The sequence below is a fragment of the Pelodiscus sinensis genome, chromosome 7 (assembly GCF_052426305.1).
Source record: "Pelodiscus sinensis isolate ZL-2025 chromosome 7, ASM5242630v1, whole genome shotgun sequence".
NCBI lineage: Eukaryota > Metazoa > Chordata > Testudines > Trionychidae > Pelodiscus > Pelodiscus sinensis.
In genome coordinates, this window is record NC_143058.1 from 39151064 (window position 1) to 39177378 (window position 26315).

The 26315-nt window shown below is 44.9% G+C and overlaps 1 protein-coding gene across 4 annotated transcripts in view; it reads right to left on the reverse strand.

Moving 5' to 3' along the window:
- Positions 1–17057, reverse strand: part of TTC21B (tetratricopeptide repeat domain 21B) — a 133186-nt gene extending 116129 nt beyond the window's left edge. For 2 of the 4 annotated variants that reach the window (XM_006124791.5, XM_006124789.5), the window contains exons 1-6: positions 16904–17057; positions 16420–16549; positions 13326–13436; positions 7126–7292; positions 5080–5202; positions 1048–1205 (exon numbers count right to left, since the gene is read on the reverse strand). In XM_006124791.5, the coding sequence (XP_006124853.2) occupies positions 1048–1205; positions 5080–5202; positions 7126–7292; positions 13326–13436; positions 16420–16549; positions 16904–16924 (710 nt within the window). In that variant the 5' untranslated portion in view covers positions 16925–17057. Of the gene's footprint in view, positions 1–1047; positions 1206–5079; positions 5203–7125; positions 7293–13325; positions 13437–16419; positions 16550–16731; positions 16878–16903 lie in introns of those variants that run through there. The other 2 variants (XM_075933527.2, XM_075933528.2) reach the window with 2 other exon arrangements.
- Between the last annotated feature and the right edge of the window lie 9258 nt (positions 17058–26315).

Below are 26315 nucleotides of genomic sequence, written 5' to 3' on the forward strand. Positions count from 1 at the left end.
AGTGAAACCATATAATCAGTAAATATTTACTGATGATGTTTTAAACAAAGTTACTCCCCTAGACTGATGGGAATGATTAGCCAGGCACCTTGAAACAGAGTTCTTTCAGCTGCTAAGCCAACTTTTTTCACAGTAGCTTCCTCTGCAGGCACTGAGAGTATGTTTTAATAATTTGGTATTATTCAGACAAATCTAAGAAACTGACTTTGAATTGAAAAAAGCAGGATAACTCATATTTCTGTTTCAGTCTATGAATCAAAATGACAGTGAGAGTGAGGAATATGAGAACTAGTTGTAGAACTTTTAAAAAGACACTGTACATTTAGTGTTCTGAGAATTTGTCAAAGTTAATACAATTGTAATAGCCATCAGCTGGAAACTGAGGAGACGGCTGCTATTGCAAATGTGAAATATGTATTTAATATTTAGTTTAATCTGGGGTTCCTAAAATAAACCAGTTTTAATATGTAACGTTACAAAAAAAAAAAAAAAAACGCACACAAAAACCACACACACAACACTCAAAAACATTTCTAAAACAATCCCCACACAATCTTGTCAGAACTACTTCACAACTCTCCTAGCCACAACTTTCTCGGGCAAGAAACCACCAATGACACGCTGAAATTGTAAAGGAAGTTTTAGCTATGAGGATTTTTTTTAAACCTACAGAGGGATCACTATCATAACTGGGATTACAAAGTTCAATATGGAGTTGTGATCACAGTTCCATAATGAATGTTAACAGACTTCATATCTACTACAAAAAGGTGAGCAATTAGTTAATAAAGCATTGCAGTATTTCCCATAGAAATAAAACGAGTGAATTTTAAATTTACAGAAACTTTCTAAATTTTGGACAGCATGCACATACCTGCCTAAACATGATTTGGGTTAATTTACCTAGTCTTATCTCACATTATATACTGACCATAGGTTGATACACAACTGTTTTAAAATATTTAAACAAGAGCAAACTTAATAGCACATTTCCTAACATTAACAACTAAAACAAAGCAACAACATATCTATATATGTATACCAAACCTTTGTGCTGTTTCAACTGCTTGCTCCCAGTCCTGCAAGGCTAGGTGTAGTTTCATTTTCTTTATGAAAGCAGGAAGAAAGTCTGGGAAGTTTGCTATTATATGGTTCACAGTTTCTAAAGCTCCTGAATAATTCTGACGCATTTCAAAATATTGTGCCTAGTGAGAGGAAAAAAGTTTTATCAATGCTATACTTTTAAGTGTCAAGTGTCAAGATTCATAAGTATTTTCACACATGTATTGGAAAACATTTTGATAGAGGGGAATTCTTCCCTTTACTGATATTTTTACTTACCTTAAGCATGACACAAGGTGTAAACAGAAAGAAGGTAAATAAAAAACTGCAGCTTTGTATGCACCTTTTCAAAGAATTGCACGTATAGGTCACACAGGAGAATGAAGACAGACATGAATGGAATTACAGGATTAGATACAACTTTATTAACTTCATATTAAGGAGTAGACACAAGTTTTTACTCCAAACCAGTAGGACATATTCACTGGTTCAGAAGCAATATTCAACTGCTCTTACTATATGAACAAGGAATTAGGATTGACTCCTTAGTCAGCTGCCTTGCTTGTAACATGAATGGCTGCTAAATGCTTAAAAACAAAAGTGTGGAGGGGAGTTTATTTGAAGGCAATCAATTTGTCAGGGCATTAGTGAGGGTTACAGTTTGCAAAGCACTGTGAAGATAAGAAGTACAGATTATACCTCCCTTAACTGGACTCTCTGGTCCGGCAACATCCGCGGTCCAGCAGGACCACGGATGTTCCTGAATCACAGAGCTTAGGTATAGGAAGGCGGGGTCACAGGGCAGAAGCAGCAGCTGGGGCTGGCAACTCAGCTGAGAGCCCTGAGTGGGGGGAAGAGGCACAAAGGAGCAGGTGGCACAGCAGGGAGTTCTGGCCCCTGTGGCTGGGCAGTAGTAGGGACCTACAGCAGCAGCCATGGAGCTTGAGGGCTGACGGTAGCAGCTGTAGAGCGCTGGTCCTGGCTGCAGAGCTCAGGGGCAGCAGCAACAGCTGCAGGGCTCTGGCTCTGGAGCTTCAGCCTCCGCAGCCACGGCATACTGCCTAGAGCCATGGCTAGGCAGGCAACAGCAGGGCTGGGCTAGATTCATAGCCGGGGGCAGCAGGGCAGCGTGGGCCATGTTGGGCAGGACCTCCTCTGGTCTGGCAAATCCCCTCATTCAGGACCGGTCAGATCCTAAGGGTCCAACCTGTACTACAAAAGTCCTGAGTTTTATATTTTTAAATACGAAAGAAATAAAATACTATGGAGTAGGGATGTGAATGTTTAAATGGTTAACCAATAAACCTGAATGGATAACGCTTACTGGATAACCAGTCCCCTGCTTCTCCTGTCCCGTGGGGGCCTGCCGCAGACAGAGGGGCAGTGGCCAGGGTAGCCCCTGCCTGCAGCAGGCCGCCACTCCAGCCCAACTTCAGGCAGGGGAGTACTTCAACCGGATTGGAGTGGCCCCCCTGCCCATCCTTCCTATATTCAGTTAACCATTTTAATGGGATTTTACATCCCTACTATGGAAATACCACTCTCTCTGATCTTACCTAGGTGACTGTCATCTGCAGGAGGCCTGGCTTTCCAGCTAATGATTTAAGTTATGACACCAAATTTGCTTTTATTTTAAGTCATTACTTCAGAATGCAAAAGTTAGTTTACTAAATAAATGCAGTACACGAAGACACCTTTTTTGTGGTAGTATTAAAACACAATCATAGTGATCATATTCTGTTCATAACACACATTTTAGCATGGTGTCTAATAGGCAGAAAAACATACCAATCAATAGTAAGTTTTAATTTGGGAGTAAGAAGGTTACATTTTTACATTCAAATACTTACAATACATATAAATGAGCATGAGTGGATATTAATTCCTAAATATTGAAGTTTGCAGCCTTCAAATCAAGAGTTTATCAGAGGGGGAGCAAAAAGGAAAAATCAAAAAGAACAAGAACAATAGTACAGGAATGCTATAAAGAAATCCATAATTAAGAATGCAATGCATACAAGGGATGTAATAGTTTAGTCAATTAACTGATAAGCAAAAGCTTATTAGTTAATGCTATAGACTACAAGCATTCCTCTCTCCCTGCCAGTAAATTTTTTAGCAGGCTGGCAAGCAGCCTGGCTCAGTCCTTGCTTATGACAGGATAGGAACCTACCCCCGCTGCGGCTCTGTATTTAAAATATTTTAGGACGGAGGGCAGGCAGCCCAGCTCAGTCCTGGCTCACGCTGAGCTCAGACCCTCCCAGACAGGCACTGCTGCCACCTTCTCAGAAGCAGCAGCCCAGGGCAACAGGCAGCTGGTCCACAAGGGCATCTGTTTTTTAAACTGGCTCCCCTTGCGGACCATCTTCTGCCTGGCACCCGGTGCTGCTGCCTCATATACATTGGCTGCTGGGCCCACCCTCAGGGACTTAGTTGACTATTCAATAAACCAATATTTAACACCCCTAATGCATACCGTATGCATACAGTAGCTGAAGCAATAAATCATTATGACCCAATTATGCTCCCCTGCCTTGTGTCCAACTATAGCCAGACGTTAGAGAATTAATAGGTGACCCAGGAGTTGATGGGCAAACGGAACTACTTTATGGCTCACGCACGTTAACCTCGGACCCCCAACACATCGTTACAATGGCAACAATTTTGTACCAATCACACACCTATCTATTTGCTATGCTCCACTCACCTGCTGACTGTCCTCCTCCTTCTCCTCCTCCCCCCCCTCCCCCACACACACTGTCCTCCACACTACTGCCTGAGGCTGCTAGAGGAGTCTCTTGGGAACAGTCCACAGTCTGGCTTAGGAAACTGGTCAGGTTCCCCCCAATCTCCCCCAGAATGCTATGCAGCTGCTCACTGAAGTGGTATGTTTGCAAGGCTGACCTAGAATGTCCATTTGCCTCCTTTGTCCTCTGGTGCTGCCTCTGATATAGAAGCAGCAGCTTGGGGGAGGAGGGAACACTCCAAGAAGCTGGTGCTCGTGGGGAGCCAGATCCCCCTGGGCACCAGCTCCTGCCTGCTCTCCTCTCCCTGCTCTCCTCCACCCTATCTGTGGGTGGTAGCAAGGAGGGGGAGGAAGGGTCTGGTGGCTCTGGAGACATCACATGCAGACAGACAGCTTAAAATAGGCAGCAGAGAGAGGCAGGAGCACATTGCGGGGGGGGGGGGGGGGGGAGGAAAAGGAGGTAAGGTAACCCCATGAGCCAATATGCAAGGGGAGCTGGCTTAAAAGCCAGTTTTCCACATGTACTAACTCCAGCCTGCCCTCCTCACCTTCCACGCTGCTGCCTCGCTATCAAAGGCAGCAGCATGGGCATGGGAGGGGCAGGCGGCGCTGCAGGATCTGATGCTTATGGTGAGATGGCATAAAAGCCTCACAGGCACCGGGTCCCCACAACCACCCCTGCCCATGGTGCTTCTGATACAGAGGCAGCAAGGGGCAAGAAATGTGTGTAGTTAGGATAAGGATAAACCCAGGCTTATCAGTTAATCGTTTACACAATTATATGCAAACATCCCTAGTAAACAAGAAGCAGGGAGTATTATTTCCTGCAAATGTAAAGAAACTTGTATGTGAGTAGAAAAGAAGTAGGACTTAGTAAAACTTTAGCACCTACATGTTCACATTATTTTGAAGGCTTTTTTGTAATTAATTCTACATTTGTAAATCTCAACTTTTATGATAAAAAGATTGCACTACAATACTTATATTAGGTGAAGTGAAAAATACTATTCTTCTGTTTATTACAGTGCAAATGTTTATAATAAAAAAATAAAGTGAGCAACATACACTTTGTATTCTGTGTTGTAACTGGAATCAATACATCTGAAAATGTAAGAAACATCCGAAATATTTAAATAAATGGTTGTCTATTATTGTTTAACCACACAATAAATTCTCTTTTGCACACATAATGATGTTTTTAAAACTGCTTCACAGCCTAAAAGTTATTATTAAATATACTGTGGAAGTGTTAAAATAATAAAATGACTTACCTTTCCCAGCAAGGCAAAAGGGTCATTCCCACCCTGCATTCCTTCATCAAAGTATTTCACAGCTTTTTTAATATAAGCTTCTTTCCCACAGGTGAGATCAAGCCAAGCTTTCAAAATCAATCCCTGTATAAGAATATTCAGTTATAACTCATGGTTTAAGATAAGTGAAATGAATTGTGACATGGTATTGCATACTGACAATTCTAAGTATTAGTCTATAATGCCTTTCAAGTCCACTAGAGCACTCAAATGTACTATAACAAAGAGGCAAAATTTAAAGTAGGTAACAACTGGAAATCAAGAAATACAGGCTTTTTATGTAATCTTGTATTTAAGTTTCCCAAGTTGAGGAAACGTTCATAGTACAATTTGCCCATCAAAGTACTTGGAGATTTTCTGAGGAAAAAATACAACCTCAGATATGGAGAGTGAGCAAATTATCTGTAGTTATGATGATTGCAACCAACGTCCATTACACATCAAAATCCACACAACCCAAACACTTTAAAAGCATGGTTAGGGAATTTAATGTTACACGCACACATAACAAGGTATAGTCTTACCAACTTGAAGAAATATTTCACCAGAAAAAGCTTTAATTATTAATGTAAAACTTTTTCCACTATTATATTAAAAGCCCTGATAAGTACACATTAATGATCATATTGAGGTAAACTTATATTTGAAGCAGGTATGTATTAGGGATATAAATATCAAAACAATTAACCAGTTAAACTATTAAAATTATATCGTTTAACCACTGGTGGGCTGGCTCAGGGCAACAGTCCCACTGTGGCTCTATGGGGCAGCATGGCAGGTTCTGCTCCAAGCCAGCATTCCTGCCTAGGTAGCTTCAGTTTGGCCACGATCGGGGCCCCACGTCCCCACCAGAGCTGCTCTGGTGTAGCTGGAGCTAGCCCCACCTGCCCACTCCGGCCTCTCCAGCATGGCCATAGCTGGGGTCCCACCTATATAACCACAGTCCCACCACATAGCCGACACCACAACTCCCAGATAGTGTGACCAGAGTCCTGCCTGCCCGTCATAAGGCACCACCTAAAACACTGTCAAGGTCCTGTGGCCATCCCAATGCTATCGCCTACCACAGCTCACAGCCTGGTTAACTGGCTTCTCAGTAAGCATTCCAGTAAGCCTAATGCTTACCAGGTGAATAAGTTAACCTTTTACAATCCTAAGATGTACAAAAGCAATGTACTGTATCACTTTTTTTTTTTTTTTAAGAACACCCAACACTTACGTCTGTTTTTAAAGTGATATGATTAAAAAGTTGGAAAATTCACTGAGAGTTACGAGAAAGATACTGCCACAAGGAATGTATCAAAGTACCAAAAGAAGGACTCTTAAGATCAACCAGTGATCTTAGCAAATCCAAGTAATGTTCCTTTGTTCATTACTGAGGGAGACTATAAAATTACTCTATTATATTTAGGCTCAATAATTCTCAGCATTAACAAAAAAAGTTATATTTTCTCCTTATACAGAGTCTCAAAAGCTTAATTGTTCTAGAAGCTTTGATCTTGCTCTTCTTTTTTTCCCTTTTTTTAAAATAAAAACATCACTTTCTCTAGTCAGAGTAGTATTACTCCAAACTATAGCTCAATTTCTCTTACTGGGAATTATATTTTGCTGACTATCAAAACACATAAAATTGAAAAATGTTCTCAACTTGAGTAAACATTTTCTGGAAAGTCCCAACATTAATGGAAGGTAGGTGGCATTTTCCAATAAACATTTAAACTATGAACCAGAAGCCAAGTTACACTTAGCCATTTAGATTTATTTTACCTGAAGAAAATGTATTTACTTAGCTAAATAATTCTGTTGGCCACAGCAGACCTTACTTTTTAGTTAGCGATCCTTCACAAACTGTGATTAGGACCAGTCACACACAACTGCTTTTTCAGCATTAAATGAAATATAGCATATGGCAGTTACATTAAAGGATGACAATGTAGAAGACAATTACTGAGTCTAGTTGTATACATGGACAGCAATACTTATATTTCATATATAATGAATAGTTACCTCTTTATTACTATTAGAAACTTTGATCATTCTATCAACATATTCACGGGCCTTGTCCTGGCGACCAAGATGCCACAAAAACAAGCCTGCATAGTATAAGGCCTGCTGTCCTGCTGTCTTACGATGTTCCTTCATTTTAGTATCCAGTTCCAAAATAGCATCTCGATCTGAAAATAGTAACAGTGGGAATTCTTTTTAAAGATCTGGAGCATATCTTACCAAGATCATTGTACAGTAGGAGCAGATGCTGCATAAACTTGCCATCCCAAGACAAGAGCACATTGCCAAAGCCTCTAGTATTTCCACACTAGCTGATGTTCTAATCATATTTTCCAGAGGTAAATACAAAATACAGGGGTAGAGGTGCTACATTAGCAAGGGCATGGGGCAATGCTCTGGTGAGAAGTATTTCTGCAAACTTGCTGAGATTTCTCCAGAAATAATTGGAATCCCCAAACAAGATTCACAGATTAGGGTTGGAAGATGGCCTCAAGAGATCATCTAGTCCAATACCCTGCTCAAAGCAGAACCAACTCCTACTAAATCATTCCAGCCAGAGCTTTGTAAAACCTTGCATTAAAAAAAAACAAACCCTAAAAACAGAGCTTTCACCATCTTCTAGGTATCCCATTCCAGCCCTACACTACCCTCCCAGTGAAATAGTTCTTCCTAATATCCAACCTAGATATCCCTCACTGCAACTTGAAACCATTACTTCTTGTTTTGTCATCTGCCACCACGGAGAACAATCTAGCTCCATCCTTTTTGAAACCCCCCTTCAGGTAGTTGAAAGCTGCGACCAAATCCCACCTCATCTTCTCTTCTGCAAATTAAAAGAAGCTCAGTTCCCTCAGCCTCTCCCCATAAGTCATGTGCTCAAGTCCCCCAATAATTTTTGTTGCCCTCCACTGGACTCTCTCCAATTTGTCCACATCCTTTCTGAAGTGATGGGCCCAAAACTGGACACAGTACTCCAGATGTGGCTTCACCAATGCCAAAATGGAGGGGAATAATCACCTTCCTCAATGTGTTGGAAATGCTCCTAATAATGCAACCCACTATGCTGTTAGCCTTTTTGGCAACAAGGCCATACTGTTGACTCCTATCCAGCTTCTTGTTCATTGTAATCCCTTCCCAGTCCTTTCTGCAGAACAGCTGCTTAGCAGTGCATGGGATTCTTCAGTCCTAAGTGCAGGATTCTGCACTTGTCCTTGCTGAACATCATCCAGTTTGTTTTTGCCCAATCCTCCAATTTGTCTAGTTCACTGTAGACACTATCCCTATCCTCCAGTAGATGTACCTCTCGTTAGGGATGTTAAAATGTGCTTATGTAGGTAAATGTGTAACCACTGAAAATTTCTACAGTTACATGTTTACACATGGGGGTAGGCCCAACCCTCCCAGCACTGCTGCCTCTGTATCATTCCAATGAGAAACTGTGTGGGACCTATAAAAGCAGGAGAGTCAGTTTTTCTTTTCCAGATGATGAACAAACAGAAAAATTAAGGTGAAAATGACTGAGTTACCTGCAGACACAAATATTTTAAAGTTTCTCATGCTGACCTGCCTGCCAGTCAATTTAATTTAAAACAAAAATTAACCATTTTAGTTAAAAGCAATTTTAATAAAAACAGACAGGATTTTAAAAAACTTGAATTTAAAAAAATTCAAAGATTCATATTCTTGTTTTATTTATAATATTGTATGTTTGCTGTTGAAAAAAACCCAGAATACATAACATTGTTGTTTTAGTTAAATAAAAATAATTAAATGTCTGTCTGATGATGTTCCCCTCCCAGTCCAGGGTGGCAAGAAAATCCTCCAAATATTAATGATTAACCTGTTGAACTGGAGATAGTTCACCTCACAATGACTTCATAAATATCTGCTTCAATTACCTTTGGTTATTTTATTTACAAATCTGATGTAGCTGTAAAACTAATCTGAAAAAGTTTTCAAAAAAAAACCCCAAAGTTTAAAAATTTAGTGCGCACCTTCTAAAAATGAAATCTACATCTATCTCTGAGTTACATATGTGTTGAGAATATGTATTAAGGTTATAATAACCAGCAAGAATGCACTTTTATGTAGAAAACCATGATTAAATCGAGTCTTCCTGACTAGTAGGGATGTAAAATCCCAGTTAATAAGTTAACCTCTTTAACATTAGGGCTCCGGATGAGAGCAGCGCCTGTCCACAGAGGGCCTGTTGCAGGGCTCGAGCAGCCCCTTGCCTGTGGCAGACGGGGATTGCTCTAGCCCTGACTGGTTACCGGTTCTTTGGAAGCCAGTTAACCTATTAAGCTTTCACATCCCTACTGACTGGTGATTTAAAATCAATTTAATTTAAATCAAATTCACCCTTTAGCCTGGGAAGGCCAGCAGGGCCACTCCACTCCTCCATCTCAGCCATGTTGGAGTGGCCCAGACTAGGCAGGCAGTTAACCAGTAAAACATTACAATTGTAGTTGTTTAATTGGTTAACTAAACAAACTATTACTGATATCCCTGACTGAAACAGGATAAAACATGACAAATTCATCAAAGTCTATACTAAGGCTGTATTACAGGCCAAAAGGACCTTCCTATTTGCCTCCACTGAAACGGACAAATCCTGCCCCAAAAAGCTATACAGGGTGGTAAATCACTTTAGCTATGTCTACACTGCAAGCAGGATCCCACAGCAGGAGGCTCAAAGACCAGGTCTCAAAACTCAAGCTTGTGTGGCTCACGATATCTTGCTAAACCCAGCTGAGCAGTAGGGTTATAAAATCCCATTTAATTAACTAACTAATTTAACAGGGGGCGAATGGTGGAGCTGGAGCAGCTAGCCCCAGTATGGACGTAGGCTGCTCTGACTGAGCTGGAGTGAACGAGAACCGTTCCAGCCTGCAGCTAGGCTGGAGCACCCCTGCACACAGCATGCCCAGAATGGTACAGGGCTTGGATTAGACCAGCTCCTAGATAAAGAGCAGCCAGCTGAAGTGATAAAGACAAGTGACAAAGGAAAGTAATTCCTGAATAATTCACAACCACAAGGTGGTTTTCATTAGCTGACGATTCACACCTATCACTGGTCAAAATCATCCCCCTCTTGGATTCCTCATTGATTTTCAGTTGACATCACAATGACTGCAAGTAATGTTTTCTACAATCTCAGACAGGCTAGGAGTCTTCACCCTATCTTGATCAATGAAGACAGCCTCACTTATTCATGCCTTCAACATCTCTTGGCTGGACTGTAGTAATGCAATTTGCATAATAGCAGGACATGAAACCTTCAAAACTCAGGAAACTCCAAATATTTCAGAATGCCAAAGTGCATCTCCTCAACAACGAAGGCCACTGTGAAAATACTATACCTCTTAACTCTCTAAGCGGGCTTTCCACAGAATTTCAAATGGCTCAAAGCCTCAGTCCTTACCTTCCACACACAGTCTTGTCTGGGACCAGGATAACTAAAAGACTAATTAAAGCTTTGGAACAAAGACTGGACTCAACAGCTTCTCTCCTCCGGCACAATGGAACTCTCAACAATAAAAGAGAGCTAATCCACGAAGGAGAAAAAACTTTCTTCAGCTGCCATCTGAGACTGTGGAATGAATCCCTCCTCCCCTTCCCCGCCCAGAGCTCAGGATGGTCACAAACCTCATCACTTTCCAAAGCAGATGTATATTTTTGACCTTGTCTTCTCAAATATAAATACAATGCAATAGACATATTTAATAAATAACCTACCAAAACAAGTCATCATTGCACATGCATCTCCTTATGAGAAGATAAAACAAGACATGTAACATATATAGATACATTTCTTAATGTACTACTAGAATGAGCTCAGACACCATGGTGAGCAGTACTGTATGAAAACTTATGTAGAAAAGAAAGTTTTCCAGGTAGCATGGCAAATGGATTTTTAAGGCCTGATTTTGAGTCTCATATCAACTTGTTTGTTGTTAGTCTTCATAGCACCTGTTCACTCCAAACCACTCCTCAAAGTCACCACTGCTTTAACTTTCAAGTTTCTTATTTAATGCAAACTTTTTTTCTAAAAAATTACTTAAAAATAGCACTCTCTCAAATATGTTTCCTAGGAATATTCAGAACCGTACTGATTACTTTAGCAAAGATAAAGCCTTTTACTTTTTTAATCCTGTTGACTGTATCTGATCTGCAATGCTTGAGAGCCAACTACCAGAACTGCACCAACATAATTACATTTTAACTACAGAATCAAATTCTACCCTCAGTAACATGTATGCAACCAGGGGCAAAATTGACCAGTAAAATACTTAATACAAGAGAGGATGCACAAGACAGACATTCAATGTAACTTTATGATCCCAGATGGAGTTCACAAGACTATCTATTGGAAAGGCCATGTTTCATATGTAAACTGAGGAAATTTTTATTTGGAAATCACAAATATGGATGCCCATAGAATATCATTTTTAAATTTATTTTTCAGAGTGAAATGGCCCTTGAAAGACAGCCATGAAGCACTGGCCAACCAAAAATAGGCTTTCCACCAGTACCTGGAGGACTAAGTTACTATTATAACACTAGCCAATTAGCCTGTCATAAGACAGGATTTTCAGGTCTCTCTCTCTCCCCTCCCCCCCCCTACTGCCTCCCCCTCTCTCTCTTTCACCTCTCCTCCCCCTCCTGCCTCTCACTCAGGGGACCGCGGAGCCCAAATGACTGTTTGGGCTCCGCACTCCCTGTGCTGCATGGGGGGCGCGGAGCCCAAACGGTTGCTTGCGCCGCTTGCTCCCATGCGGCGGCCTGGCTGAGCAGCGCACAAATCAGGCGAGCACCACGGTGGGAGGCCCCGCCCCTCTTCGCCTCCCACCATGGCACTCGGCTGACTTCTGCGCTGCTCAGCCGGGCCGTCACGGGGGAGCAAGCGTTGCAAGCGGCCGTTTGGGCCCCGCACTCCCCATGCAGCATGGGCCGCCCAGAGGGAACAGCAAGCATTTCAGCGTTACAGACTCTGAGACACTGGGCTACTTTATATATGATCTTGCAACCATGATTGAGAGTTCTAAACACATTCCAGTTCCCTAGTTAGAAGTTACATTGCAAAACCTGTGTTTTGTTTTTAATTTACAAAAAAGTTAAACTTTTTAATAAAATTTCTGTGGTAATGCTTTAATGGCTTTTATCTGCTCTGTATAGTATGATCAATGCTTAAGCTATTAATGGAAAGCCAATAATTAAAACTGTCATGAGTGTAGGATAGTCTTTGCAAAACTTTAATATTCTAAACAACTTCACACTGGAAACAATAGAAGTGAGTCAGCAGTAAGCGAGCACTTTGTAGTATATATTAAATACTGTACAGTATTCCAACACCATGGAGTTTGCTTTAGTGAATAACGAGGGATGATATAATTTGCTTATTGCAAAAGTGCACGTCAGCAACCCTGTGCTTCAGCAATGTATGAAAGACATACACCCGTGAAAAACGAAAAGCATAGCAGATGTGTGTGTTTAACAAGCTCCAGAAATAAGTTTTTTATAAAATGGGAGAACCTGGACAGGAGTAGCAAGTAGTAAGGAATTTTCAGTCCCATTATTTCAGTGATACTCTATCCTTCATACTTTATGTACACAAATACTCATGGGTCAGGCCATCTCAATTCTGTCCAATGAATAGAGCAAGGGAGTGTTTTTAATGGAAACAGAAGTTGGAAAGAGAAACTATACTGCAAATGAGGCTACTCAGGGAACTAAAAACGCATACCCTTTGAAAAACAAACATGTTTTCTGACTGGTCTTTTGGATGCAGAAGAATAGAGACTGGCAAGAGTAAAGAAGCTCAGAAGCCCAAGGGGGAGAAAAAAAAAAAAAAGAGAGAGAGAGAGAGAGGTTTGAGGCAGCCAGAAGAGTGCAGGCCTGCAACAGACCCATTGCTTTAAAAATTTAGTATGTCAAGAAACACATCTCTGCAACTTTTCTGTATTTTGTCTGCAAGTACACTCCTATTATATAAAAGGGAGATTTTTTTTGTACATAATTTTGTCAAACTTTATCTTATTAGTATATATTACATTTATATGTAGGGATAAAGCAGGTGTTTTTGTTTAATTATGATTCAACTATATTTTGCCGGTTAGATGGCCAGCAGTTTAATTAACTACATATTTTAGTAGACAATGTAAGAGACAGAAAAACAATAGTATTGTCAACAAGGATACCTGGATTAGAGCTCTTTTTATGGGCATAGATCAGTGCCATCATTGTGCAAAGGGACACCTCCTGTTTGTTTTTAATAGAGTCAAGCTCGCGAATAGCCTCCTGAACATGACCTAAAGAATACAAGAAGATATAAAGGGTCACAATTATCTTTAAAAGCATCCTTTTCTGAAAGTATTTCACTTGCTATTATTTTAATTAAACACTTTAATATAAAAGCGACGAGGAGTCATGTGGCACCTTATAGACTAACTGAAGTGTAGGAGCATAAGCTTTCGTGGGCAAAGACCCACTTCGTCAGATGCATCTGACGAAGTGGGTCTTTGCCCACGAAAGCTTATGCTCCTACACTTCAGTTAGTCTATAAGGCAAAGACCCACTTCGGCATGCATCTGACGAAGTGGGTCTTTGCCCACGAAAGCTTATGCTCCTACACTTCAGTTAGTCTATAAGGTGCCACAGGACTCCTCGTCGCTTTTGCAGATTCAGACTAACACGGCTACCCCTCTGATACTTTAATATATTTATACTGTCCAGTATAATCACTATTGATACCTGAAAAAAATACTGAAGATTTGTTTTTTTCAATTTGTTTATTTTGTGTATTGCATACAGCTAACCTCACGCTTCACAAAATCATTTTCACTTGTTTGTGAAAGGGTTTGTCTAAACCAGCATTTCCCAATTGGTGCTCCTCAGAACCCTGGGGTTCCACAAAGCAAAAGTAGGAGTTCTGCGAAGAGCCAGCACTCCCCCGCTCTCTCTGAAAGAGAGAGAGCCAGATATCCAGCTTCTTAAAGAAGCAGCACACTTATTTCCTGTTCCTCCCTGGCGACGCAGAGGTGTAGGGAGGTGGGGGCAGAGGGAACAGTTGCTCCCGGCCAGCACACTAGGGGGGTGCTGGACAGGAGTGACTCCACGTGACCCAAAGCAGGGAAGGAAGCACTTCCCCTCCCCAAAGGAGCCGGCGGACGCTGCCTGAACAGCTGTGGCTGTGGCACCCAGCAACTTAGTTCCACCGCCTTTCTGCGTGGTGCAAGGGGGAGGAGGAGAGGTCAGGAGACGCAGGTCTGAGCAGCTCCGACTGTGCAGGTAGCTTGCTCTGCCCTGGGACTCACCGCATCCTCCCTTCCCCACCCCCGAAGGACGGCATCACGGAATTAAGTTGCTGGAGTGCAAGAGCCCCTGCTGCTCAGGCAGCACGCATGCCAACTGTTTGGGGAGGGAAAGTGCAGTCACACACTTCCTGTAACCCAGAGGTGCTTCAGGATTGCCAGGTACTGGTCCCAGCTGTCCCCGTCCTCTGCCCAGACCCCCTACCAGCACTGTCCCCAGCACCCAGCAGCACCCTGTCCCCGGCCCCAGCACCCAGCAGCACCCTGTACCTGGCCCCAGCACCCTGCCACTCACTCCAGCACCACCCTCTCTCCAGTCCAAGCACCCTGCCACCCACCCCAGGACCCTGTCCCTATCACCCTGCCACTCACTCCAGAACCCAGCAGCACCCTGTCCCCAGCCTCAGCACCCTGCCATCCACCCTAGCACCCAGCACCACCCTGTCCCTAGCACCCTGCCACCCATCCTAGCACCCAGCAGTACCCTGTTACTTGTCTCAGCACCCTGCCACCCACTCCAGTGCCCAGCAGGACTATGTCCCTGACCCCGGCATCCTGCCCCTGCACCCTGCCACCTGTGCCAGCATCCTGCCACCCAGCACACCTTCTCCCCAGCCCCAGCACCCACTAGCACCCTGTCCCCTGCCCGCACCAGCACAGTTGGGACCACATTAGTGAGACTTGGGGGGAGGGAGTTTGCATCTCACTTGTGTGGCCCCAACTGACTTTTCTGTGGGTCAGTGACCCTTGACTCAAAACAGGTTCCTTGCCCCCTCTCATAAATAAAGACAATGCTAAAATCTTTTGAGTTTGACATAATATCTTATTTAAAAATGAAGCCTGGCCAACATGCCCACAATTGGGGCCAAATCTCCATCTCACTGCAGCTTCATAATACTCCTGCACCACCTGACCCTAAATCTGAGCCTATCATACATTGGAACCCCCTGTCCTGAGCCTCTTACCTCCCCAAACTTCTGCATTCCCACATCCTCAGTCTTCTGCCACAGCACTCCTGCACCATCCACACATGGCAAATCTGTCCCCTGAGCCCATCATACTCACCGCCTCCTTGCCCTGAGCCCCTCACATATCCACCTCAAACTCCTGCACCCTCACATACACAAGCCTGTAACTTGCTCGGCACCCCAACCTTCCACCTGAGCCCAACACTCCCCAGCTTGGAGCCCCCTCCGTGAGCCAGCATCCCCTTCTCCTGCATCCAAATTCCCTCCCAGAGCTTGCACTTCTCACCCCTTCCCATACCCAAATCCCTTATTCCCACCCCACACCTCCTGTCTCAACCTGAGTGTATAAGGGCTGGGGATAGCAAGTGATGGAGAGGAGGGGAACAGAGAGGATGGGGCCTCAAAGGGGTGGGGTTTGGGGGAAGGAATGTGATTTTCATGCATGGATGGGTTCCCCTCTTTTTTTGTTGTTTTCTGCTTGACAAACCTAGTGGTTCCTTGAAATTCTGAAAAGCTGAAAAGGATTCCACTGCTAAATAAAATTGGGAAACACTGGTCTAAACTTAAAATGTGAAGCAATGCAGCTGCTCAGTGAAGTCATTACCTAGAACAGGAGGAAGTCTCCCATTGACTTAGGCACTCCTCTTGGAGGGGCATTAGCTAGGCTGACAGGACAGTTCTCTTGTCTACACTGGGGGTTAGGCTGTTTAACAGCATCATTCGGCAATGTTAATTTTTCACACCCCAAAGCATTGTGATTATACTAACTTAATATTCTGTTATACAGTAAAGGAAAAACTCTTAATACTGAGAAAACACAAGTTCCATATTCCCAAACTCCTAGTAAGAAGGCTAAACAAACCCCACACTATAGAATTCAAAATACATAGTTTAGTAACCCTGGGGAAGTGGCGGTGGCTGTCAGGGGAAGAGCCGGGGAAGCGGCCTGGATTTGAAGTTGATGGTTTTCCATTCAATGTGAACAAAGGTCCAACGAGAAGCAAGTCGCTCACCTTCCAGCATCATGCCATAGGCCCGGTAGAACAGGAACACGGGGTCGTTGCCGAACTTCTTGAGACCCTCATTGGCTGCCAGCTGGAGGTGGCGGAAGTAGCCTTCCTGACAATAGTAACTGATCAGCGCCTGAAAGGGAAGCGTTACTGTGACACACGAAGGCCCGGACCCACGGGAGAGCGACCGCCGCTGTCAGGGACCGCCCACGCAGGCCCCCAGCTGCACCAAGCGCTGCAGCTGCTGCCGCCACCGGGCCGGCTCCTCATCCCCTCCCGCAGAGCCGCGCTCACCCCTCGCCCGCTGCAGCCCACCTTCCCAGCAGGCCCCGGACCGGGGGCGGGGGTAGCAGCGCAGTTGGCCGCGGAGGGAAGGAGGCGCTGCCGCAGCCTCGAGAGAAGCAGGGGGCTCTACAGCAGCGAGAGTCAGGAAGGGGCTGCGGCCGGGCGCGCAGGGGGCAGCCGCACCCAGGTCACCATTACTGACCCGCTGCGCCAAGGCCTCCATGGCCGCCGAGCGCAACGCGCAGCTGCCCCAGCGGTCGCCGCAGCAACGCCGGGCGGGGGCATGCCGAGCAGTGTTTTGGGAACTGGGCGGGAGCCCGCGCCCACTGGTTGCTTCGCAACGAGGAGGGACTGGGCTATGGAAAGAAAACCGCCTTCATGCGTAGAAGGGGCGGAGTCGAGGAAATGGCGTGCTCTGATTGGACAGTTGGGGATGAAGCGCGAGGCCAGAGAAGGGTAGGCTTGGGGGAGCATAGAAACCGTCCGGCAGGGTAGCGCATCCCAGTGGCACAAGGCAGTGAGCCCTGGGCAGCGCTTACTGCTCGTAAGGCAAAACCAGGGAGCTGGCGGACAGTTACTCAAAGGCTCTCATGCATAATACTGGGCCTTAGGGATTTGGTGCTATGGCAAGGCTAAGAGGTGGGAAGAGCTTCTGTAACTGCCACCAGGCAGATGCAAACCTGGAACCTCTGGAGCTTTGTGTAGGCACCTCTGCAGCTTGAGCTATAAAAGCTGTCTCCCAGCTCAGACTGTAGAGCTTGCTCACAGTTATAACTTCAGTACCGGGCAAATTAGTGGAAACAATAGTAAAGAATAAAACTGTGAAGCATGTAGAACATAATTTATTGGACAAAAGTCAACATGGTTTCTGTAAAGGGAAATCCTGTCTTACTAATCTGTTAGAGTTCTTTGAAGAGGTTAACAAACATGCGGATAAGGGGGATCCAGTAGATATAGTATACTTGGATTTTCAGGAAGCCTTTGACAAGGTCCCTCACCAAAGGCTCTTGTGTAAATTACATTGCCGTGGGATAAGAGGGAAGGTCCTTTCTTGGATTGAGAACTGGTTAAAAGACAGGAAACAAAGGGTAGGAATAAATGGTAAATTTTCAGATTGGAGAGGGATAACTAGTGGTGTACCTCAAGGGTCAGTCCTGGGACCAATCCTTTTCAACTTATTCATAAATGAGCTGGAGAAAGGGGTAAGGAGTGAGGTAGTAAAGTTTGAAGATGATACAAAACTGTTTAGGATAGTCAAGACAGAAGCAGACTGTGAGGGACTCCAAGAAGATCTCACCAAACTGAGTGATTGGGCTACAAAATGGCAAATGAAATGTAATGTGGATAAGTGTAAAGTAATGCACATCGGGGAAAAATAACCCCAACTATACATACAGTATGATGGGGGCTAATTTGGCTACGACAAATCAGGAAAGAGATCTTGGAGTTATCATGGACAGTTCTCTGAAAACTTCCACACAGTGTGCAGCGGCGGTCAAAAAGGCAAATAGGATGCTAGGAATTATTAAGAAAGGGATAGAAAATAAGACAGAATATCTTACTGCCCCTGTATAAAACTATGGTACGCCCACATCTTGAATACTGTGTACAGATATGGTCTCCTCACCTCAAAAAAGATATTTTGGCCTTGGAAAGGGTTCAGAAAAGGGCAACTAAAATGATTAGGGGTTTGGAACGGGTCCCATATGAGGAGAGGTTAAAGCAACTGGGACTCTTCAGTTTAGAAAAGAGGAGACTGAGGGGGGATATGATAGAGGTCTATAAAATCATGAGTGGTGTGGAGAGGGCCAATAAAGAAAAGTTATTTATTAGTTCCCTAAATTGAAGAACTAGAGGACACCAAATGAAATGAATGGGTAGCAGGTTTAAAACTAATAAAAGAAAGTTCTTCTTCACACAGCATGTAGTCAACCTTTGGAACTCCTTGCCAGAGGAGGCTGTGAAGGCTAGGACTATACTGGTAGTCCCTGAGTTACGCGGATCTGACTTATGTCGGATCCGCAGTTACGAACGGGGATTTTCTCGCCCCGGGGGACTCGAGCGGTGGGACGCCTGGTCCCGCCGCCGGCCTCCTCCGGGGCGAGAAAAGCTGCTCCCCGTCTCCCTGGTCTGCTGCGGGGAGCCAGCAGACCAGGGAGACGGGGAGCAAAGCGGCGGAGGACCCGGGGCCGGACCCGCGGCCGCTTCCAGATCATCTGGAAGCGCCGCGGTTCGGCCCGGGTCCTGCGCCGCTTTGCTCCGCGTCTCCCTGGTCTGCTGGGGGGGGGACGCAGCTAGTGACCCCCCCCAGCAGACCAGGGAGATGTGGAGCAAAGCCCGGGACCTGTGGTAGAGCAGGTGGGGCGCTGCCGGTTGGTCCCGCAGCACCGCTCCTTGGCGCTACCAGACCAACCCGGCAGCACCCCAGCTGCTCTGCCCCAGGAGTCCTGATTCAGCCGCTGCTGATCAGTTTCAGCAGTGGCTGAATCAGGACACCTGGGGCAGAGCAGCTGGGGTGCTGCTGGGTTGGTCCAGTAGCGCCGAGGAGCGGCCGCGCTACTGGACCAACTCAGCAGCACCCGAGCTGCTCTACCCCAGGCGTCCCCAAGTTAGCCGCTGCTGAAACTGACCAGCGGCTGACTACAGGAAGCCTGAGGCAGAGTTGCTCTGCCTCAGGCTTCCTGGAATCAGCTGCTGATCAGTTTCAGCAGCAGCTGACTTGGGGACGCTTGGGGTTCTTAAGTTGAATCTGTATGTAAGTCAGAACTGGTGTCCAGATTCAGCTGCTGAATCTGGACGCCAGTTCCGACTTACATACAGATTCAACTTAAGAACAAACGTACAGTCCCTATCTTGTACGTAACCCGGGGACTGCCTGTAATAGAGTTTAAAGAGAAGCTAGATAATTTCATGAAGGTTAGGTCCATAAAAGGCTATTAGCCAGGGGATAAAATGGTGTCCTTGGCCTCTGTTTGTCAGAGGCTGGAGAGGGATGGCAGGAGACAAATCGCTTGATCATTGTCTTCGGTCCACCCTCTCTGGGGCACCTGGTGTTGGCCACTGTCGGTAGACAGGATACTGGGCTAGATGGACCTTTGGTCTGACCCAGTACGGCCGTTCTTATGTTCTTATGTTCTTGCTGTAAGTGGTCCAAGTGCCACTACACTGGATAGTGAACCATACCCCACAGATGAGCTAGGCAGGTGGATTTGTCCTGTTGAGTATTCAGAGCAAAGTGGGGAACAAGTAGGGCTGATAGCATGTCCCTGTTTGTCAGTGAGCTGAAGGGAGGGCAGAAGTTGAGGGAAAATATGTAAGTGTACCCTTTTGGTGAAGACCTCTTGGCTGAAAGAGGACCACCAGAACTGGCTGCCTACATCTGGAGCGGAGGAGCAGGATTGCATTCCCTGGGTCCTCATCTGCAAGCTTCAGAATACCTTGTTATGAGGGCAGATAGAGTTTTATACTGACTAAACCGGGCTGAACTGCAGCCCCATAGCATTGCCCCTCAGAGTTTAAGTAGGATTTCATTGTTCTCTGGATAACTGGGAAGGCCCTTGTAGTGTGTTTCCCCATCATTCTGCAGGCAGAACAGATGCAGTAGGGCACATTCCTGGTTCCTAAATGCTGCAGTGGTGCAGCAGACACTTTCCCACGACATCTGTGAATGTGAGGCAATGATCTAAAGAGCTGGTGCTTAGTTGTGTGTGATTTATTCTTTTGGGTCACACAATCCTCACCCCGTTACTCACCAGCCTAATGCCTAAGGGAAGCACAGGAAATTGTGCAGGACTCTATAATAGATAGGAAAACTACAGAAGACCTGACAATGCTGTGAATTTAAATTGATGTAATTCTAGCAAGTCCACCCACTTAGAACCTTCCACACAGGAGTCTGAAGCAAAATGTTTGGCATGTGGATGCTTATACTGGCCCAACTGTTCTTTGCTAATCTATCTTATTCCAGGCCCCTCAAAAATAAGCTATGTTTGGCAGTTATGATTATATAAAATGAGGACCTTTTATTGGCACAAATGCGTGGAGCAAGAATCACATATTTTCCCACTCCTGTATGGAAATATGCTGACAAAAGTTAAGAGTGCAGATGTATCTAGAAATCTAGAAGCCTCTGCTGATTGGCTGAGCCTTGGTAGAGGGAGGGACTATCAGGCAATCCAGGACTTTATATAGGAGTGAGTCAGCAACCAGGGAGCTTGCGAACAGGTGATTGAAAGCAGGGAGTTTAGGGTGGAAGTTGGGGAGAGGACGAGGTTCTCTTGTCTTTCCTTTAAACCCTTTGGGTATGTCTACACTACCACCCTAGTTCGAACGAGGGTGGTAATGTAGGCAACCGGAGTTGCAAATGAAGCCCGGGATTTGAATTTCCTGGGCTTCATTTGCATAAAGCCGGGCGCCGCCATTTTTAAATGTCCGTTAGTGCGGACTCCGTGCCACGTGTAGCCGCGCGGCACGGAGTCCGCACTAGCGGACATTTAAAAATGGCGGCGCCCGGCTTTATGCAAATGAAGCCCGGGAAATTCAAATCCCGGGCTTCATTTGCAACTCCGGTTGCCTACATTACCACCCTAGTTCGAACTAGGGTGGTAGTGTAGACATACCTTTTTTAGGACAGCAGGTATGGATGGTGATAGTTCTGTTATTGTTATCTGCACAGCATGTGCCATGTTTGTCTTCCTCCCAGAAGACAGAAGGGATTTCATCTGCACTAAGTGTAAGATGGTCACCATTTTGGAGGAAAAAATTAGAGGACTGGAGACCTAAGTGTCGACTCTACACTTTATCAGAGAGGACGAAGACTTCCTTGATAGAAGGCAGCATTTAATCCTGCAACCAAGGCAGGCAGAAAAGCCAGAGAGGGCAGTATAGCACAAGGATCAGAACTAGCAACGTGTAACTTCTAGAAGGAAAAAAAAGCCAGCACGGGAATCCCCCATTCCTACAGAGGTAAGTAATCGCTTTCAGACTCTCTCCACAGGCTCTACGATGGTGAATGCTTTGGAAGGGACCTCACAAGGAAGAAATCGGAAGGGAACCACTTCAGCTGGAAGGCATGGGATGCATAGTCCTAAGGATATGGGTTTCATGACCACCACCCCCAAAGAAGAAGGTGGGTGGTGGAGGTCAGGGACTCCCTCCTAAGAGGGACTGAGCCATCCATCTGCTGTCCGGACCTGGAATCTCAAGTGGTGTGCTGCTTACCAGGAGCTCGAATTCAGGATGTGACTGAGAGGCTTACCAAATTGATCAAACCTTCGGATCACTACCCCTTCCTGCTTCTCCATATGGGAACTAATAATATGGCCAAGAATGACCTTGAGCAGGTTACTGTGGATTACGTAGAGTTGGGAAGAAGGATCAAAGAATTCGGAGCACAAGTAGTGTTCTTCTCCATCCTCCCTGATGAAGGGAAAGGACTGGGTAGGGATCATTGAATTGAGGAAGTAAATGCTTGGTTGCACAGGTGGTGTCTCAGAGAGGGCTTTGGTTTCTTCGACCACGGGACTCTGTTCCGGGCACAAGGATTGTTAGGAAGAGATGGGATCCACCTAACGAAGAGTGGAAGGAGCATTTTCACAGGCAGGCTTGCAAACCTAGTCAGGAGGGCTTTAAACTAGGTTCATTGGGGGACGGTGACCAAAACCCTGAATGGAGTGGGGAAGTCGGATACCGAGAAGAAATGCAAAGAGGAATGAGCAATAAAGGTGGACCCCTGATTCGAATGCAGAGGGTAGGGCAATCAACTGATTATCTAAGGTGTTTGTACACCAATGCAAGAAGCCTGGGTAACAAACAGGAAGAATTGGAGGCCCTGGCCCAGTCCAAGAACTACAATTTGATTGGAATAACGGAGACTTGGTGGGATGATGCGCATGACTGGAGTGCTGTCATGGAAAGGTATAAACTGTTCTGGAAGAACAGGCAGAGGATAAAAGGAGGAAGAGTTGCACTGTATGTAAGAGAGCACTATGATTGCTCAGAACTCCAGTATATAGAGTAGGAAAAGCTTGTTGAGAGTCTATGGGTTAAGTTTAGAGGTGTAAGCAACAGCAGTGCTGTTGTGGTTGGTGTCTGCTACAGGCTACCAAATCAGGTGGATGACGTAGATGAAGCTTTCTTCGGACAACTGAGAGAAGTTTCCAGAACGCAGGCCCTGGTTCTCATGGGGGACTTTAATCACCCTGACATCTGTTTGGAGACTGATACAGCAGTACACAGGCAATCCAGGAAGTTTTTGGAGAATATTGGGGATAACTTCTTGGTACTGGTGCTGCAGGATCCAACCAGGGGCTGTGCGCAGCTTGACTGCTGCTCAAAAATAGGGAGGAACTAATAGAGGAAGTTTGAGGTGGGTGACAACCTGGGAAGCAGTGATCGTGAGATGGTAGATTTCAGGATCCTGACCAAAGGAAGAAAAGAGAGTAGTAAAATACACACCTTGAACTTCAGAAAAGCAGACTTTGATTCCCTCAGAATCCAGTGGGATGCTAACATGAAGGGGAAAGGAGCCCAGGAGAGCTGGCAGTATTTTAAAGAAGCCTTATTGAAGGTACAGAAAGAAACCATTCCAATGAGTAGCAATAGAAGCAAATATGGTAGAAGACCGGATTGGCTTACCAGGGAAATCCTTGGTGAACTTAAGCACAAAAAGGGAGATTACAAAAAGTAGAAACTTGGACAGACGACTAGGAAAGGGTATAAATGTATAGCTTGAGAATGCAGGGGAGTTATACAGGAGAGAATGCAGGAAGGTGAAAGCGCAATTGGAATTGCACCTCGCAAGGGATGTGAAGGAAAACAAGAAAGGTTTCTACAGGCATGTTAGCAAGAAGAAGGTGAGCAGAGAGGATGTGGGGCCCCTATTGGATGAGGGCGGTAACCCAGTGACATGACTGGGGGAAAACTGAAGTACTTAATGCTTTCCTTGCCTCTGTCTTCACGGATGAGGTTAGCTCCCAGACCAATGCGCTAAGTGACACAATATGGGACGAAGGTGGACAGCCCTTGATGGGGAAAGAACAGGTTAGGAACTATTTAGAAAAGCTAAACATTCATAAATCCATGGGTCCGGACTTAATTCATCCGAGGGTACTGAAGGTGTTGGCAAATGTTATTGAGGAGCCTTTGGCCATTATCTTTGAAAACTCTTGGAGATCAGGAGAGATCCCAGATGATTGGAAAAAGGCAAATGTAGTGCCCATCTTTAAGAAAGGGAAGAAGGACGACCCAGTCCCTGGAAAAATCATGTAGGGGATCCTCAAGGAATCTATTTTGAAGCACTTGGAAGATGGGACGGTGATCAAGAATAGTCAGCATTGATTCATGAAGGGCACGTCGTGCCTGACCAATCTCATTTGCTTCTATGATGAGGTAACTGGTTCTGTGGATATGGGGAAGTCAGTGGATGTGATATACCTTGACTTTAGCAAAGCTTGGGCAGGGGGCTGGACTTGATCATCTTCTAAGGTCTCTTTCAGCTCTATGATTCCATTGGGGGGAGGGAATTTAAACTACACTAAGAAAAAGTCACTTCAACAGGCAGGGATAGATGAGCTCTATGGCTGCATCTAGACTGGAAAGTTTTTCCACAAAAGCATCCGCCATCTTGTCTTTCTGCTCCAGGCCGGACAACCCCCTTGCGGAACCAGGTAAGCACCCAATATTTTCGCCTCCTGGCCGGGAAAAAAATCAGAAAATACTGGACACTTTAGGTGTCTGGTATTTTCTGAATTTTTTTACCAGACAGGAGGTGAAAATACTGGACTGTCCGGGTCAATACTGGACACGTGGCAACCTTATGTGCATCAGATATCCAAAATTGTTGCCAGTCTTCAGTTCTCATTTGTAAAGTGAAATATGATAACGTCTTCTACCCCAAATATTGGGAGACCACTTGGTGAGTCCCAGGACAAAAGTTGTGATTGGAAAAAGTGATGGATTGGGGACTACTCCATTGCATTGTACAGGTTGCATCTCTATAAACCAGGACTCTCTGGTCTGGCAACAGCTGTAGTCTGGCAGGACCATGGATATTCCAGGATCAGAGAGTCCTCGGCATTCCAGAGAGTCCTGGGCTGGTGAAAACCCAGCATGCTTCAGGGGGGAGAGCTCAGTGCACAGCCCAGAAGGGCTGCCAGGTGGTGGGGGAGGAAGCCAGGAATCCCAGTGGGGCGGCAGGGTGTGAGATGGGGCCAGTAGCAAGAGGGTCCGTAATGCTCTCCCAGGGTTCAGCTAAATCCGGGTGCGTCACCCTTGGGCCTGACTGGTCCCAGATGAGGGAATGTTCAAACTGTAATATTGGCGGGTGAGTTCATGAAATTCCTCACTGCATTATTAATGGAGGTAATCAGTGTGATAATGTTCAATACCTAATATCCATATAGATCAGGACTTCCCAACTGATGGGCATGACTAGCAAACAGGTCACAAGAGGTTGATCACTGGGTCATACTCCCATGAAATTAAAAAGCAGCAAAATCCTACAGTCATTTAGTCAGCCTCCCACCCTATCCAAAGGGCACTTCTCAAGGAATCTCCTTTACCCAGCAAGTCTGCTAGTCCCATAACCAGCACCTAGCATATCTGAAATCTATGCAAAGCAGACACGCGCTGAAAAAAAACAGAATTCACAAGCCCAAACAAAAATCAGACAATGTGTTTGTTGTTTGTTGTTGACTTTTTGTTGTTGCAATTCATCTAAATTCACAACTCTTTGTTTTCTTCCTACAATTCATTTAGTCCAAGAGGAGAAGATTGTAGGATGGTAAGTAAATGGCAAGAGATAACAGGTGGGCATTGGAATTGTAAATAGAAAATATTTGAGAACCACTTATGCATATAAAGGTTCTGTGTTGGATCAGAATTTCATGGCCACAAATACGAATTATTATTCCAGGGGGTTGCAGATTCAAATTGCATAGCTGGCTACAATCTGGATAATTTCTTCCACTGGAGTTAGAAATCCACTGTGACTGGATTGATCACAGGTTAATAAATTGGAATGTTTCCAGAGGGATCTGATAAAAAATAGGTGGAGTATGATTTTTATCATCTTTTGTCATCAACTGTTGCGGAAGTGGCTTCTAGACACCTTTTTCTCCATTTTTGTCCTCTTAAATCACTGTGGTTTGCGAGTCACCTGTGACAGATAAAGTAATTGGGAGAATAAAGCAATGGCAGCCAAAGCTTTTTAAGAGATTCAAATTCAGACTAAAATAGTACACAGTTACTTAATAGTGACCTTTATTAATCATTGGAACAATCTGTTTCTCCACTGATTTTTTTTAAAATCAAGATTGGATGTCTTTAAGTCTATTCTAGCTGAATCCGCAGTTATGATTATAGCAGGAATTATTAGATGCTATTCTATAGCCTGTATTATGCAGGAAGTCAGCCTAGATGATCATAGTGGTCCCATCTGATCTTAAAATCAGTGGTTAAATGCAGGGGTAGGGAGGAGGTGGCTTCCTAGGAGCTGGTGCACAAGAAACCGGCTGCCCACACATACCAAACTTCTGCATGTAACTGTGAACATTAACTGATGAACCCAAGCTCATCAGTTAACCATATATACGGTTATACTTTCACATCCCCAG